Here is an 18,077-nt window from a genome sequence, read left to right as displayed (position 1 = left end):
GCATAGTCAAATGCTATTAAAGACTATTATGGGACAGCTTAAATGTCAAAATATCATTGTGTTACTCCACACCTGGGGCACTATTCATGGACAAAAATCTGTGGTAGCAGAAAGTGCTGTAAAATATATGTCAAAAGCAAAACAACTAGATTGGAAATTTTTATATCTAAAGGAGTATAAAGACGATAGAAATATATAATGTTACTATTTGAACTCCACTTTGAATGTTGTAAAAAATGAGTAGATATTTTTGTTGCTAATGAAAAAATACAGTATCTTGTGTATACAAATACAATATTGTGTGACAAAATATCCATCCTTGGTAGAAATTAACAATAGGCAAATAAGAACAACTCAGAGCTACTATTATATTTCCACTAAAGAAATAAAACCCGTGATAAAATCTAATGATAACACGTCTTGGGGAGAAATAGGTTTATGAGAAATTGTATAGCAGCCTGTTCTCTTTGGAGATCAGCGTGGTGATCTCTCAAGGGCTGTAAAGTGTTTATATTCTTTGACCAAACAATTTCGTGCTGCCATATGGAAACATTTCTTTTTTAAGGCCAAAAATGTTTACAACAAAATCAATTATAGCAAATATAAAGGGAAATGAATAAAAATGTATATAGCTTTTAAATTGCAAAAGTATGGATGATATAAAGGGAAAGACCATAATGCGGAATATTGTTCTGTGCTAACTACTATGGTGGAAAACTACGTATGTTCATTGATAGATAATAGAATTTTGAGTGATAGCAAGAGTTAATTCAGTTTATAAAACACTAGATAGCACCTAAGGGGTCTGCTAGGTTCTTGGAGACAGAGAACAAAGACAGAGTCATAGATAAGTACACAAATATTTTCAATGTGCTAAGTGGTACCAAAATAAATATAATAGCTAGCATGTAGTGACTCACATGTTCCAGGCACTATTCTAAGCACTTTAAATAAATCTCAAGTAATTATCCTAATAACTCTGTGAAGTTCAAACTATTATTATATTTTACAGATAAGGAAACCGAGATAAGAGAGATCAGGTTCTGTGCCCAAGGTTATATGGCTCCGATAGAGGTTGGCTTGAGGTTATGGAGGAGCCTCAAGGTGGAGAAGCTAACTCAAGCTGGGGAGGACCAGAAGTATTGCCAGAGAAGATGATACCTGCTATGAGTCCAGCAGGACAGGAAGAAGTTATGATGGGGCAAAGGCATTCCCAGGGAAGGAAGCGAATGAGTAAAGCAGAGATGAGAAGCAGCATGGCATGGCATGCTCAAGGAGCACCGGCAGGCTATATTACTGGAATAAAAAATCTCACGGGGAGAGTAGCAGGTTTCTGGTGTGGGCAGGGTCAGATCAGCAGGGCTTTACATGCCATGGTGAAAACTCTGGACTTAGTTTTGTTGAATTTGACTTTAATGGTAGAAGGAAGAACTGGCATTTATTGTTTACTACCCTGTGACAAACCTTCTATTAGGTGCTTAACATGGGTTATTTCAATAGATTATCTGTTTTTATAAAGTTTCCTCTACTACTAAGAAATAGGAATCACAAGTAATTTTAATCAGGCAAAAGGCTCCATTGACAACCTGTCCCATTTTGTGTTGACACTATAAGAAAGATGCTACCAGAATTAATGTTACAAAAAAGTACGGTTTTAATGAGAAAGTGATGAGAAAAATACCCATGCATTATTTATACTAGGTAAAATCTTTATAAGTACTGTATTAGTAAACTTAAAGTGACAGAACCAATTAACCAGAAGCCAATTTATTAGAACCAAGTTATCTTGATCTCACTCTCTGATTCTATTTTAAGGAGAAATAAGCAAAGACAAGAAAATGGTTGATATTATAGATATATTAAGAGAAAAACAACTTCTAGGTCAAGTCCTGAGATCAATGAACATTCATTACAGTTCAGTGTCCCTACTCTAAAGAGTGTACAAAAATTATTAATCCAGTTCGTTATACCATATTTAATAAGGCAAGGAAATTTAACAGATACTGTGGAATGATTTTTTTCAGATAAAGAATTTATTCATTTATTTTAACAAACATTTATTGTGTGTACCCGTCCTTTCCAGGAGCTGGAGTTTCCTCCAGAAAGGAGTTCTTGAGCTGAGACTCGAGGTATGGAGTTTGTCAGGTAGACAAGCAGGAAGGAAATGCATTCCAGGCTGGGGGAACTCCAAACCCAGGGTTGAAAGGCTCTGAGGTCTCACCGGGCGTGGCAGGTTTGGAGACATCAAGTATTCTCCATTGAGGAGAATAGAGTTTGCAAGAAGTGTATGAGGTGGTGAGGCTGGTTAGTCCTCAGGGGCTGAATAACCAAGGGCCTTTTATGACATGGTGAAGACTGAGCAGGGTGGATCTTGATCAGATTCTATGTAATAGATTATTCTGGGGACAGAATGGAGCCACCATGTTGGGAACAAGGTGGACCCTGAGACCAGCAAAGACATGAGAACCATCTCTAAGCATGAGATAATATCTGTCTCAACGATGGCTGTTGCAGTGAAGAGGAAAGGTACAAGAGCTGTTCAATAAGATAGCAATGGTGAATAAGGCAGAAAGCAAGAGGAGAGAGTAAAAGAGAAATCCAGGTTTCTGGTCTAGGCCCCTGATGATGATTGTACCCATCACGTAGATGGAAGCAGGAGGAGTAGATTTGGGAGTTGAGATGACATCAGCCCTAATATACTCTAATAACCACAAGGCCAAAGTTACTCCTCTCAGTCTTGGGTGGTGGAATAGCTCAAGTCAGACTGAACCTTAACATAAATAAAGGAGTAATTGGGCCTGCCACAGGCAAGGCTCCTCTTTCCATTTTTAAGAAGCAAAAATGAGGCCCATTCAAGATTTTTATTTTTTTAAAAATTGTACAACTTATGTATATGATGATATGCTTATTGGAAAAAAATTAAGTAATATAATTTGCCTTTGCTAGGTTTATCAGAATAAATCAGCAGTTCTCAAACTTTTTAACTCAGGACCAATTTATACTCTTAAAAATTACTGAAGACCCCAAATATCTAGAATTTATGCAGGTTATATCTACTGATATTTACCACATTAGAAATTAAAAATGAGAAATTTAGAGACTATTTGTAAATTAATTTGAAAAATAATAAATATTAACATAAAATCCATTAAATGTTAATATAGATAACATATTTTCAAATAAAAGTATATTTTCCAAAAATATATTTAGTAATAAGTGTCATAGTTATACAGTTATGCAAACCACTCAATAGCAGGCTTAATAGTCTCATATCTGCTCTACCTTCAGTCTGCTGCAATACCATACATCATGTACCTCCAGAAAACTTTAATATACTTTTATGAGAGAATGAGAGTGATGGAAGCAAACAATAATTTTGTATCATTACAAAGCTAGTTTTGACCTTGCTGATCCCCTGAAAGTATCTTAGGGACCCAGAGGCCCCCAAGAGTCACTGAATCGGGCACATTGGTAAATGCCACAGTCATAGTGTGATTGAATTTCAGTGAGGTGCTTGGCAGTCTCAAGTGTGACAGCCACTTCTGGACACCCAGTTTCTCACTAAACACAGCTCTGCTCAGAGCAGTTTTGTGGTGGTACCTAGGTCATACAGCATTCTGGGCCTCAGCTGCATTACCCGTGAGACAACGTGTTAAGAGCAGGATATCCCCAAGCGCTCTTCCTCCTCTAAAATCCCATGTGCTTATAAGCCTGCATGTAGTAGGTGCTCCAAACATATTTTTTTTGAATGAATATGTGAATAAATGAATGAACAAACAATACATGATGTTGTTGAAAAGACTTCTGCATTGAGTAGAAAATTAGAATAGAATTCACTGGCCACAAACACACATATCTTCAGACCAGATGTTGAATAGGTGAAATAGACATATTTGAGACAGTGAGGAGTGGTGGGGTCTATGATGAAATGGAAGGTTCATATCCTATTTAAAGGAAATAGAGTTCAGTTCAGATTTTGTATTAGATACTCTTCTAGACTAAAAGCACAGGCGTGTAAGTTGGGGCTTCTGAACCACACAGTTGCTTGGATTCTTTCTGACTTGAAGCAAAGGTTTACTGGACTTCTTCCTGGAAGACCATATGCCTCAAGTTCCCTCTCTTCCTCCCCTCAATCTAAATCTATTCGTGGGAGAGGACCTAATAAACTCATTCAACAAAGGCAACTACAACCAGTGAGACCAATACCAAGAGATATTTTCATTTTTATAGGGTTAGTCTTAAGCTCTGATTGTGGAATTTGGGCACCAGTGATCAGGCTAGGGCAAGGAACCCTGGCCATGCTCCAGAATCCATGCCACTTGTGCCTACGTGTCCAAACTTGAGAGCTGAAGCACTACCTATAAAGCCCTTTTCTGCAGAATCACCAGGCGCTTTGATCGTCAGAGGTGTTTCTCCAGGGAATCTATGTCCCAGGGAGATCTCAGCTAAGGCAGACCCCATCGGGAGCCCAGGATCTCCTTTCTAACAGGAATTCATTTCCTGTAGCCATCTACATCCAGAAATTTGCTATAGTTAAGCAGCATCTTTGATGTCATATAACAGGGCTTCCTGAAGAACTCCTCAGGTGAGATTTTTAATAAGAACTCCTCAGGTGGGATTTTTAATAAGTGCTCCTCAGGTGGGATTTTTAATAAGTGCTGTGATGAGCAGCCTGGTATCTTCCCTTAAAACAGGTTGGATGCCTTCCTTGAGTGTCCTGTCCTGCTACTCTGCATTCCATAGGCCCATAGGTGTACTGAGGACAGTGCTATTGAGCCACTATGGAAAGAATCTGAAAGGGCAGGAGAAGGGAGAGCGCCTCTTCCATCTCCTAAGAAGTGGGAACAGATCTAGAGTCTGAATTGACTTTCAACCAGATTTGCCAAATGCCTTCACATAGACATCACTCTGAAACCCTCAGAGAACTCTCTCAAAGTCTCTAAGACTTCTTCTCTGGTCACTAATGATGAAGGGTGATGGAGCTTTCTTCACTAGGAAAAATCAAAAGCTGTTACAACCTAGGTCATTACAAAACAAGCCTCAAGGCTCAGGGAGGACCTGTCTTAGTTTGCGTGGAAGTAGGGGAAGATGGAAGAATTTGAGGAGAGAGAGGAGGGGAGTCCATTTCTTCTGCTCCTCTTTTTACTAGATCTATGATTGAAGGCTGGCTCTCCTGAGTCTCCGGCACCAGAGTTTGCCTCATGCATGAAGGAATGTAGCATTATGAGACACTTCCCCAATGGAGGAACAAATGAACCCCTGAAAGCGGAAGTCCCTATTGGGCAGGGATGTGGCCCATTAACTTAACTCACAGAACTCAATCAAAGTGTCTCTCAGACTAACCTTGATTTTGTTTTGTTTTGTTTGTTTTTATGATGGCAATGGGTGGGACTTCTAGGAATGGGACTTCACCATGTTATACTCCACCCTGTAAAATATAAGCATGCTTCAGAAGCTTCTGGGCCACCTTCCCAAACACCTGACACCTACTGGATGCGGTCTTGATGTTCTCACAATACCACTGGCATTGGATTTAACTTGAACTTCATTGAACTCATCATGATATTTAGTTAATATCTTTAAATAATATTTTAAAACTTGTTTATTGCCTACAATCTATTTCCCTCACTAGAATACAAACACTTTGAGGGCAGGGACCATGTGTGTCTCATTTCCAGTTGACAAAAACAGTTAATAAGGTAGATACTCAGCAAATGTTTTCAAGTGGTTGAATGAATGATTTCATCACTGGACTTTCATCTGGCGGAGTGTTTGCCCATGTGCATTCAACATTCTGTTCCTTTTAAATTCTCAGGTCACGTTCCTGTTCAAAAAAAAAATTCTTGTATATTGCCAATGTTTCTTTTCTTGAAAAGGTCTCCTGACCTGGCTTTGGCTTTCAATTTAACACAGCTCCACTAATATCTACTGAGTGTGGTGGTTTGAAGCGTAGGCTTCCAAATCAGACAGACCTGGTCTGAATCCTGGCTCTGCTATTTTCTAGCTCTGTGACCTTGGGCAAGTTATTAACCTTCCAAAATCTTCATTTCCCATCTGCAAAACAAGGACAAAACTATTCACCTCATAGAGTATTATGGTTGCAAAAAGTAAGAGATAGTGTATATAACACAATTAGTACACTGCCTGATGTATTATAAATGCTACAGTTATTAATATGCTTTTTTTCTTCGGTGCCTACTTCTAACCACTGGTCCTGTGCTGACCACTGAGGATACAGAGATGAACGAGATGCCTTTTAAATCTCTCAGTCCAGACAAAAAGTAGCCTGAGCACCTGGGTGTGAGAGTGAGGCAGGACTAGCTCTTAGACCTCAGCTTGGAGCTGAGGCAAGCATGAATGACAGAAGGAAAGGAAGGGAGGGGGAGGCCCAAACCCCATCCCAGGGGAGTTGGTGGTCCAAAGTAGATAAGCACAGGTGAGACTGGTGGAAGGGTGAGAGTCCAGAGACTGGGGACCCAGGGGTGACACGTGGAGCTGCAATCCCTGAGCTGAACGTTCTTTAAATAAAGCCCTGGGACCTTGTGCAGAGTGAGAGGGAGGTGCTGAGGGCTGGTCAGTTAGGCACTGTTCTCAAGGAGTTTAGAGCCTCATATGGGAGACTGATGTGTAAGCAAACAATAATATGAACAGGGATAAGTGCATGTTTGCAATGTCCAGAGGAAGCACAGAGGAAGGAAAGTGTGGTGGCTGTGGCAGGAACCAAGGACAGCTTCAGAGAGGAATTGCCTAGGAGGACCTGAGAGGATGAAGAGGAATTAAGTATAGGTGAGGGATGGAGGGAGTGAAGGGTTGGGACATAAAATGGAGGAATGAAGCAGAATGGCATGTTTGGGTGTTTCAAGGTTCTGTAATGATTAGGGCTTTATCTGGGCTGTCAGGGGTGCACAGGCTAGAGGGGCATTTGGGGATCCCCTCCTATAGCCCAAAATAGTCTGCTTCTCTGGGGTATAAACAAAAACAATTTGGTCCAGGACATTTCCAAATTCCAAGAACTCCTAAAGCCCTACTTCTTTCGAGGCCAGGTTTGCCCTGTGAGTCCTTCCTCTCTAGTGGCTGTTAAAGTGACAAACTCACACAAAGTGTCCCAATTCATATTGAAGAGCAGATGTGAGTTAAAAGGAAATGTGCTATGGTAATTACTCTACAAATGTCCTGACATAATTTCAGATCGATAAATCAAAGATGTTAAGAGCCTTGCTATGAAACAGTATACTCAGCATGTATTTTATTAGCTAAGATGAACATTAATGCAAAACTCATGTTAAGATACATCTATATAGTATCCAAAATTTTAAAGAAGAATAACTTTTGAGGCTGGTGGAAGTCATGGTAGATGGAACTCTGGGAAAGAAAGCAAAAGAGTGCTGGTGGGAATGCAGGTCTCTCATCGCTTAAGCTGAGGCAGTCTCTCTCAGTGGGTAAGGACAGGGAAGGACTTTAACATTTATTGCAACCCTCCTCTGTGCTGGGGCTATGGTAGGCACTTTGGTATTAGATATCATTTTTAAAATCTTTTTAAAAAGTAGACTTTATTATTTTAGGACAGTTTTAGCTTCACAGCAATACTGAGCAGAATATAGAGTTTTCCCACATACACTCTGCCCCCACACATGCTTGGCCTCCCCCATTACCAACATCCACCAGCCCAGTGGTACAGTTGTTACATTTCATGAACCTATATGGACATTTCATTATCACCCAGAGTGCATAGCTTACATTAGGGTTCACTCTTGGTGTTGTATATTCTATAGATTCGAACAAATGTATAATGACATGTACTTGCTATTGTAGTATACATAGTTTCACTGCCCTAAAAATCCTCTGTGCTCTACCTCTTCATCTCTCCCTCCCTGCTACCCCACAGCCAATGACTTCTTTACTATCTCCAGAGTTTTGTCTTTTCCAGCATGTCATTTAGTTGTAGTCATAGGGTTTGTAGATTTTCAGATTGGCTTCTTTTACTCAGTAATATGCATTTAAGGTTCCTCCATGACTTTTCATTGCTTGATAGCTCATTTCCTTTTAGTGATGAATAATATTCCATTGTCTGGATGTACGACAGTTTATTTACTCATTAACCAACTGAAGGACATTTTGTTTGCTTCTAAGTTTTATCAATTATGAATAAAGCTGCTATAAACATCTGGGTGCAGGTTTTTGTGTAGACATAAATTTTCAAGTTCTTTGGGTAAATACCAAAGAGCATGATTGCTGTTTCATATGGTAAGAGTATATTTAGTTTTTTAAATTCTATTAAAGTATAATTGACAAATAAAATTGTAAAATATTTAATGTGGGCTATATGTTTAGTTTTCTGAGAAACTGCCACTGTCTTCCAAAGTGGCTATACTATTTTGCATTGCCACCATCAGTGAAAGAGAGTTCCTGTTCCATAGCCTTGAAAGTATTTGGTATCATCAGTGTGCCAGATTTGGACTGCTCTCATAGGTGTGTAGTGGCAGCACATCACTGTTTTAACTGCATTTTCTTGATGACATCTGACGTGGAGCATCTCTTCATATGTGTATTTTCCACCTGGCTATCTTTTCTTTTCTGGCTATCTTCTTTGATGAGGTGTCTGTTGAGGTCTTTTGTCCATTTTTAAATCAAGTTGTGTGTTTCTTTATTGTTGAGTTTTAAGAGTTCTTTGTATGTTTTGGATAACAGTCCTTTATCAGATGTGTCTTTTGCAAATATTTTCTCCTAGTCTGTGACTTTTCTTCTCATTCTCTTTGCAGTGTCTTTCACAGAGCAGAACTTTTTATTTTATTTTCTTGAAGTCCAGCTTATCAATGATTTCTTTCTTATATTATGTCCTTGGTGTCATATCTAAAAAGTAATCATTAAACTCATGGTCATCTAGATTTGCTCCTATGTCATCCTTTAAATCTTCTTAACAATGGCTCCATCCCTGTTTTACAGACCCAGGCTTAAGAGAGGTCAAGTGATTCTTCAGTGCCACTAAGTTAGTAAGTAGTGTGACTGGATATCAAACACAGGTCTGTCCAACCTCAAAGCACAGCCAGGAGACTGTCTCCTTCATTCCATGTCTGCAGCCTTGAGAGCAAATCTGCACGGGGATCAGATTGGCTCTCTTCCAGAGCTGAACAAGGTATCTTTAAACATTGAAATTCTAGGTCACAGATTTGAGCACACAGAAGAATGGGTACTCCTTTCACCCTTTTAACCCAAAGAGCTGCTATAAACTTTGTCTTCATGTGCCTGAAGGATACTCCTTCTGTATTATTTTCACTCATCCTTAGAAAGGCAGCTCACTGTTTAAGGGTGATAGCCTCTAGAATTTTGGCTGAACCAGGTGATTGAGCTTCTAATTTTTGCTAGTGGGATATGAATTTGGGGGAGATGGTGCATGAGCAAATTGAGAACTAGTGAGGTTTAACAGTGTTGTTATGAACTTTACGATGTGAGTTGATTGTTTCATGTAGCCTTATAAAACAAGTTGGAGATGGTGGAGGGTGATTGCATCATTCCCTCTGAGCTCTTGACAGAGATGAAGCCTTCTTTAGTGCTTGAGATATTTCCTGGTGCTCCATTCAGACAAGCTCAGTTTTCAGATTTTAATGTGTTCTTGTAATAGGTGTGGAGAGAAAAAGAGGAAGAAGGCGGAGAAACCTATCGCCCAACTAGTTGCACTGTCATTCCTGGTAATGATGAATGACTAATGTCAGAGCAGAGCACCAAAACTTACAGAAACAGGCCTGTTTGGCTTGGGCAGTAAACAAATAAGCCAGTTACACATTTCTTGGATGGCTGGCAAAGGTTTTGTCATCATAGTAACTCCCCCTTCGAGTTTGCTCTGCTTATACGAATTGTCAGCTTCTGTCCCAACCCTAAGCTACTTGAGGAGGAGGAGCTGGGCCTTGTCCATTTCTCATTTATAACTAGCTCCGAGTGAGGGGGAGGGACAGGCAGAGTTGCCTCCTGCACACACTGTTTGCTTGAATTATATCCACAAATGCCTCGGAAGCAGCAGGCTGACTGCATCCTTCTCATCCCATTCCTGGGTCTGTCCGTGCTGGTTGGTGCAGTTACCAGAACATACCACCTTGGGATTGTGGAAGAATACTGGGACTATGTACCTCAAGGGAAGAACATTATCACTGGGAAAAGTTTTGCAGAAGACAAGTGAGTGAACTTGGGGTCACCAAAGACTCCCATGCTTGGCTTCCTTTTGACTCGACATGGGGAAGGTTGTATTCCTTGGGTAGTTATTATGGGAGTGAGTTGATCTAACTAAGCAGGAGAGGTTTGGGGTTTGCTTGAAAAGCCCTAACCTGGGTGAATGTGTAATTTGGAAGAGATATTCTTAACTCTATTTGTTGAGCCTTCTAGCCTTGTCTGTGAAGAGCCATTACACAACAAGGGGTTTGAATAGTGGCTTATTCTACACATGGACAGTTGTCACTAGGCACCACTAAGTAACATCCAGGGGGTTCAAGAAGTTCGTTAAAAAAAATAATGGCAATCCTTGGGATGAAAATTTGAGGATTTTCAAGAATTCGTCACTGTTAAAACATACGGTGTTTTCTTAGTTTTTATTTTTAGAACAAAATATCATTGGAAGTAAGCATGCTATATGTGGTTATGTTTTGTTTTTCACTATTTAAAAGAAGGAGTAGTTACAATAGATTTGGCTGGTGTTTTAAGAGCTTCCTTGAGTCCACTTAGAAATGGCTTTTTCACTGGTGAGAGGCTTGTTTCAGCCCGACTCATTCAATCTGAGGGCGGTATCCTATCCCCAAAGCCAATGGTGTAGCTGGATGAGATGGTTCTAGAGTGTTCTGGGTTCCTGATTTTTTATTTTTGCAGGAAATAGCCCTTGCTTCCCCTCTCCCTTGCAAGGTCCTGTGTATTATATCTCTTTTTGGTTCCTTGGAGCTCCCTCTGAAGAGACCCCTTGGCTCCAGAAGTTGTTATGCATATTTTCAACTTTGTGCTTCTCAGAACATCTTTCAAGATGTTCTGGCAACCAATGTTGGATATTTGGATGCCTGCTTCTTTCTTGATAGGCAGAGCCATTGTACTCAACATCTAAGTTAGATTTTCTAAAAATGAGGTTAGTTGATAAGATTCAGGAACAGCACAGGGTCTGCCAATGAATCTTTAAGAGTCAGGCCCCCATGCCCTGTGGAAAGACCAAAGATCCACTTGGCTCGCATACACAACTTCCAGGTTATGCCACAAAGGTGATACGGTCATAGTTTGTTTGTTTGTTTGTTTTTAAGGAAGTGTGATGTCTGTGCCAGCCAGCCTGCCAAGAGAGACTTTTCTTTAAGCTTTGTACCAGGGAATTTAATGTTCAAGGGGCTATTTCCAAAAAAACTCTTGACTTCTTTGAATCGTGCATGTGCTGACCATTGGTGGCAGTAGCCTTCACCATAACAAATGGTTATGAGATTGAAAGGCTACCCTAACTGCTAGTACCCTTCTCTAAAAATAGAGCTCTGCTGTCCTCAAAAAAGGCTCAATAGAAAATTGTCATTGTGAGCAGCTGTTGGATACAAGACTATTCAAGATGTGTACTCTGAGTGTAGTGAGTACAGGCTTTAAGCTCAATAAGATATGGGACTTCCTTTCCACATGGTTGAGTAAAATAGACTCCTAAATATCCATGTAGGTAGTCTTTCCTTTTACCCAGGAATTCCACTAGAACCATTTAATTTATTGCTGCTTGTACATATTTTTATTCCCACTTCATAAACCAGGAACTGGGGTTCCATTAAGTACTTGCCAGGGTTTACAGAGTAAAGGCAGCACCGAACTCACATTTCCTGGCAACCTGTTTCTTGGCAAAGGAGATCCTTTTCCATCGAATTAAACTCAGCTTTGAGGAAGCCAGGGATTCCAGTAATAAGAAATTTCTAGAAAGACCCAATTCTTACTAAAGGCAGATTTAGTCTCACTTGTCACTCTTCCCAAAGAGACATTGAAGATGATCATTGCTATCAGTGACTAAGCCAGTTACCTGTTCATTAAGAAACCCAAAGTACTTTAAATACTCAAATACTAGAAATCTAGTTCCATGAATTGGGTGCAGGAAGAAGTTAGGGGCTCTGTCTCCAGTCATATGATGGTGCTTTGAAGAAAGTACAGTAAAATGCATGAATATAGTTATGGTGAAAAAGAAAAGAGCCATGACTAAAACACAGTTTGGTATCAGATTAGAGTGAGGTGGTTTAACTAATGCTGTGGTTCCGTATGTGAGGACTCCTGCTTTTTAGCAGCTGACATACTAGACGTCATACTTGGGATTCCAATGTCCCCACGTGTTTCCTTCTGGTGTGTAAAGGGACAGCAGTCATATGGGGCTGATTCCAGAAGCTCGAAAGGGAAGCCTGGGTGAATGTGCAATGCATATTGCCTTTTAACAGCAATCATGTCAGGAAGTGCTATTAGATGTCTTAAGACAAGTCCTGAAGAAAGCACAGTTGTGGTAGGCTCCTGACCCTTGTTTGAAGACCACAGAATACATGCCACAGGTGCCACAACTCACATGTATCACAGGTGCCACAGGTGTCACATGTAAAGATGCCACAATTGTGGGACATGCATGGAGTTCAGTATGTGTGCTCTGTGTGGCGCCATTTCCCCAGGAGCAAGGACTCATCTAGGATGATATGACCATGCCTCTTATTCAGCCTCTTGCAGCATAAGTAGACAGCATGTCTGAGGATATTCTGCTATTTAGAATATTCAGACATAGACAAATGCCTGGTATTTAGAAGTCCAAGAGAGCCAGGTACTCTGTTTTCCCCTATGAGTGGAAAGAGACTGAAATAGGAATCAGGAGATCTGGCATCTAGTCCTTGCTCTGCCCCCACTTGCTGTGTAACCTCGAGCATGTTGCATAACGTCTGAAAATCAATTTTCTTAATTTGTATAACAAGGGAGTTGAAATATAATCCTTAAAGACACTTGGCAAAAACTAGGGGACTAGAAAGATATCAGTTTCAGCGATGTTAAAAAGCTTGGAAACCAAAATTAGGCAGCACCAAGAGCCTCATCCTGAAAGGATGAGATAGAAATAAATCGAAATCATTTTACTGAGACACTGTAGCAGTCAGATGGTAAAATTTAATTTTACAACTTGGTACCTTTGCTTCATCATAGGGTTCGAAAATACAATTGAGATTATAGCACTAATATTTCCTAGGAAGTATAGGATATAGGAATTATATTCTATTTAGAAATATTTTTTTTCTAAATATATGATGAATATATTTCTCCTCTTCCCTACTGTGCTCAATGGGAACACAGGGCTCCTTTGATTTGCTTGGGGATGGTGTCAGCATTTGATCCATTCATGCCATTCCTGCCGGAGCTCATAAAGCACTTAATTAAGGTGTGACTGTGCTTCAGTGGTAAAGCCTGGTCTTTAATGGAATCAGAGTGGGGTCACCTTATTTGAAGCCACAATTCTCACCAAAGACCTCGTTAGGCAACCGGTACGCATGCAAGCTTTTTCTTCCCAGTGAAACACAGGTGTTTTTGTGGGCGGTAACTCACAGGTAGAACCCCACTTGGACATGAGTGAGGCTGACTACTACTCGAACACCAAGTTTGTAGGGTTTGTTAAGAGACTTCACCTAAGCACATCACTATCATCCCAGTTGATGGCAAAGGGTTTTGAACACCCGGTAGGAACAAGCCCTAGGACAGATGTGGAGAGATCCATATGTCCATCTGAAAGAGCCAATTGAAGGAAAGCAGGTCTGGGAGAGAGAGAGATTTTTGTAAGCTTTGAAAATAAAGGAAAGGATATCATCACATTAGGGCTTCGTCTTCGCTTATAGTGACTCTCAAATCTCAACTTCTATCTTATCTGCAAAAAGAAAAAAAAAATCATGTGTTGGGGCTGGTGCTATGTGAATCTCTTGGGGTCTCCATTATTCTTTGTATCAGATAGTGATTGCTTTTGGCTGCCAATAGAGACAATAGAGTGGCTTAAACAAATTAGAGTTTCGTATTCTCTTCTACAAGAAATCCAGAAGTGAGCAGTCCAAGGCTGGTGGGATAGTTCATTTGATATGATTTCAGGGGCCTATATTTTCGATCCACCATCCTTAGCATATAATTTCACTCCTCAAATATGTTCGTGGTTACAAGATGGCTGCTGTAACTCCAGGTCTCATTGTCTATGTTCCAGGAAGGAAGAGAGGAAGGGAAATGGTAGAAGAGACACAATTCTTGTTGCATCAGCCCTTTAAAGGGCTCTCATGGAAACCCTGCTTTACTAATTCTACTAACATTTCACTGTATACTCAAAGCCACAAAGGTGGCTTGGAAATATAGTCTTTTAGTTATGTGCTTTTCAGCCCGAAGGAAAGCAGGATTTGATCCTGTTACTAAGAACAAAAGGGAGCAGGAATATTACAAGGCAGCTGGCAGTCCCTGTTTCCCATCCATTATGAACACCCTCTCAGGTTCCCCTCTTCCCTTTCCCACCTCTAGACAGTGGGGCCCCAAGGCTTGGTTAAGTGGGGTTTGAGAGAACTCATAGACAACATAATACCTGCCACTGAGTCCTTGTTATATTTCAGACATTGTCATAAAGGCTTTCCATGCCATGAAGAAGGGTGATAGATTTTCTGCCCTTGTCAAGGGGACCAGGAGGCCCAGGGTGGGTTTCCTCAACCAAGTGCAGCCCAGTAGTGATCTAACAGAGATGCCAAAGCAGCCTGGCTTGCTGGTGGATGTGGGACTGTGGTATCAACTGAGAAGCTTAGAATTCTTGCTCCACTTACTAGGCAAGTAATCGAATCTCTCTTTGCCTCAGTTTTCTCATCAGTAAAATAGGGCTAATGATAGTCCTTTCTTGGGGGGATGTCTAAGTTTCCTGTGGTTGCTATAACAAATTACCACAAACTGGGGGGCTTAAAACGACAGAAATGTATTCTCTCCTAGTCTGGAGGCCAGAAGTCTAAAATGAGAGTGTTAGCAGCGCCACCGCGCCCCCCCGCCCCCGCCACTCCGCCCCAAATGCTCTGAGGGAGGATCCATTCATTGCCTATTCCAGCTGTTGGTGGCTTCTGGCAGTCCTTGGCTTGAGGAGGGGGCCTCGCTCCAATCTCTGCCACCACTTTCATCACCTTCTCCTCTCTGTGTATCTAATCTTCCCCTTATAAGAACACTTTTAGTGGCATTTAGGATGCACCTGGATAGTCTAAGATCATCTTCTCATCTCAAAATCTTTAACTTAATCACATCTGCAAAGGCCCTTTCTCAGATAAGGGTATTAGGATATGGACTTATCTTTGGAAGCCATTATCAGCCCACAATGATAGGTATCATGAGATATGTAAATGCTCAGACCTGGTGCCTGGTACTAGGTTAAGACTCATGAAATATTAGTCATCATGGTAGCTCTCTTATCTCGAGGGCTTCTCTGGAGAGCTAGAGCTCTGTGGGAAAGAGACCTCGAATAGTCACATTTTCCTCTTTTCTGATTAGAGCTTTGCCAGAAATAATCATAACTCCCATAACTACTGTTGATTGAGCCCTCACTCTCCCAGAGTGGGGCTGCACATCTCGTCTCATTTACTCTTCACTACGGATCTATCACGGTCACTGGTTTACAGTAGAGGAAACTGGCATTCAGAGAAGTTAAATCGCTTCCTCAAAATTTCACGAGATCAAGTTGGGGAGTTGGGATTCAAGCTTATTCTCTTTTCCCTTTACCACGTGGATTTGTTTTTAACACACCTTATGTGTGTTCTGAGGGGCTTTTGTGGAAACAAAGTGGGAGAAGGAAGATACTCAAGACATAGGTGCTGGAGAACCAGGACGAGAGGATGTGAAGAGGAGCACATCACTTGGATTGGGTGGCTTCGAAATTATTGATCTAATCGGGGAGGGTGCAGCGGTGGCACCTGAGTTGTAATGTGTAATCACAATCTCCACCCTCCTCTTTGCCAAGTGCCACTTGTCTCAGTGTAGTCCTGTTTTCTCTTTGGTGAACAATATCCCTTCTCAAGATGAGAAAAAAAAGTCACTTGTCCATATCGTGACTGTAATGATCTCACTTGTTTGTTCCAACCCTACCCTCTGCTGATATTACTTAGAAGATCATCTTTACCCTTTCTCTCTCCCTATCCTCCTGCCGCCGCCCCCCCCACACACACACTCAGACATTGAGTAGACATTCTAGATGATCTACTTGCCACTTAATATAAAAAACGGGGTGTTTGCTACTTATTCTCCAATGCATATGATTTGTCTTCCCAACCGGATGATGTCTCTTGAGTGCAGGAACTGAGAGTCACACATCTTGGCTCCAGTTTAATGTCTCATAGACTGTAGAGGTTCATCAATTGCTCAAAAAGGTTAAATAGATGATGAAAATCCCACTAGAAGATTCAGGTTGTGGGGACAGTGGTGCTGGTCAGGTGCACACTTGCTGTAATTACGCACTCCTAACCCGGATTCCATCTCTGCACTTGTTAGATGATTCCCACGGGTAGGTTCATTCTGATGAAAATCTCGCCTGCTTTTGGAAGGTGTCTCCCTTCATGGTATTGCCGCTGGCCTTGGCAATGTGAATGTTTTACTCCCTTGTTTGTCTTTAAAGCAGTTGCCAATGTGAAACTTCCCAGCCCAACTATATTCTTTCACAGCCTGAAACAAACAGCTGCTCAGTGAAATGCTAGCATGCAGGTTGGGATGAACCTGAGAGGTAGTGATTGCTCAGTCCCTCACAGTGGGGCCATCCTGCAGCTACACTATAAACAATATACAGTCCACCAATACCGGCATTCTAATGCATGTACTCTAGCTAAACTTCAGGCTGCTTCCTGTGGATGGCGGCCTTCAAGTCACCCCCTTGCTTTGTTTTTTGGGCAAAATTTAAATCTAGGACTCATAGGAACTGTCCTGTTACAAATGCATTATGTGTTCTTAAGGGTAGTTTGCTGTATAGACACTAAAAATACTGCTTTCTCTTACTTCCGCCCCTTCCCTACCTTTTCCATATTCAACAGGTGCTATAGTTTCAAATAACTTCTGTGGTTTTTGTGCTATGTACTACAGAAATGTGATTTCCAAACTTGCATGCACATCAGAATTGTATTAGTCAGAATAGATCAGGTTGTGCTGTAGTTACAAATAACCCTAAATCTCAGGGGCTTAACACCACAGAGGTGTGCTTCTCACCCACTGAGGTTCATGGAGGGCCATATGACTCCAGGACAACTGTTTTCCCAGGGCGAACTAGCAAGCTAGGCTGCTTGGATCTTGAGACCTCATTATCTTCACTCAAGCCTTTCCCTGTAGCAGAGGAAATGAGGGGTCTTGCAATGGCAATTAAATGCCTCGGCCCAGAAGAGACACATATCACTTCTACTTATTTGCCCAAATCCTACAGCTCCACCTAACCGCACAAGCTCTTTGCTCTCCCCTTCTGCTGGGAAGAAAGAAGAATCAGAATAGGCAAGCGCCGGAAAGCTCTGCCATAAGAATCATTTAGTGAGATTAGGAAAAATATAGATGCCACGGCCCGAACACCAGAAAGTCTGATTCAGTTGTCCTGAAATGGGGCCTGAGGACTTAATTTTTTGGCAGATGTCCCAGATAATTCTGATACAATCAGTACATGGATGGACATTTGGGAACCAATGCTTTAGTAAATTTAATTCCCTCTTGGGGTGACTATTGACTGTTTAGGTGATAAGACTGATACACATCCAGGAACGTACAAAACAAGTTAGTATGTAACTCAGTGCTAAAATATGCAGGATATGTAATAAGTGTTGTAGGAAGTCAGCAAACAGTTCTCCTCCCTCTGATATGCTCACCTCTTGTTTGAGTGGCTCTGTCAGACAATTCAAGATAAGGAGCTCTTGCTCAGCATACATTTGCATGTGTATATATGTGTGTTTGTGCGCACGCACTTGCTGGGAGCCCAGAGTAGAGAAGTTAAGAGAGACAGATGTCCAACAGTATTTGTGATTCGCAATTGGGAATTTGCAGTTGGGAATGCAAAAACAGTTCTCTCTCCATGGTGGTTGAATCTGCAAATGTGAAACCCAAGGACACAAAGG

At 41.1% G+C, this 18,077-nt stretch overlaps 1 protein-coding gene across 1 annotated transcript in view; it reads left to right on the top strand.

Annotated features, from left to right (window-relative positions):
- Positions 1-9,937: 9,937 nt before the first annotated feature.
- Positions 9,938-18,077, top strand: part of HEPHL1 (hephaestin like 1) — a 65,048-nt gene continuing 56,908 nt past the window's right edge. The window contains exon 1 of the mRNA XM_011374754.1: positions 9,938-10,167. Within this exon, the coding sequence (XP_011373056.1) occupies positions 9,998-10,167 (170 nt within the window). The 5' untranslated portion in view covers positions 9,938-9,997. The remainder of the gene's footprint in view (positions 10,168-18,077) is intronic.

This window comes from Pteropus vampyrus, unplaced genomic scaffold (genome assembly GCF_000151845.1).
Source record: "Pteropus vampyrus isolate Shadow unplaced genomic scaffold, Pvam_2.0 Scaffold254, whole genome shotgun sequence".
In the NCBI taxonomy this organism is placed as follows: domain Eukaryota; kingdom Metazoa; phylum Chordata; class Mammalia; order Chiroptera; family Pteropodidae; genus Pteropus; species Pteropus vampyrus.
Note: the sequence above shows the minus strand (reverse complement) of the source record. Positions and strands in the feature narration are given on the sequence as shown.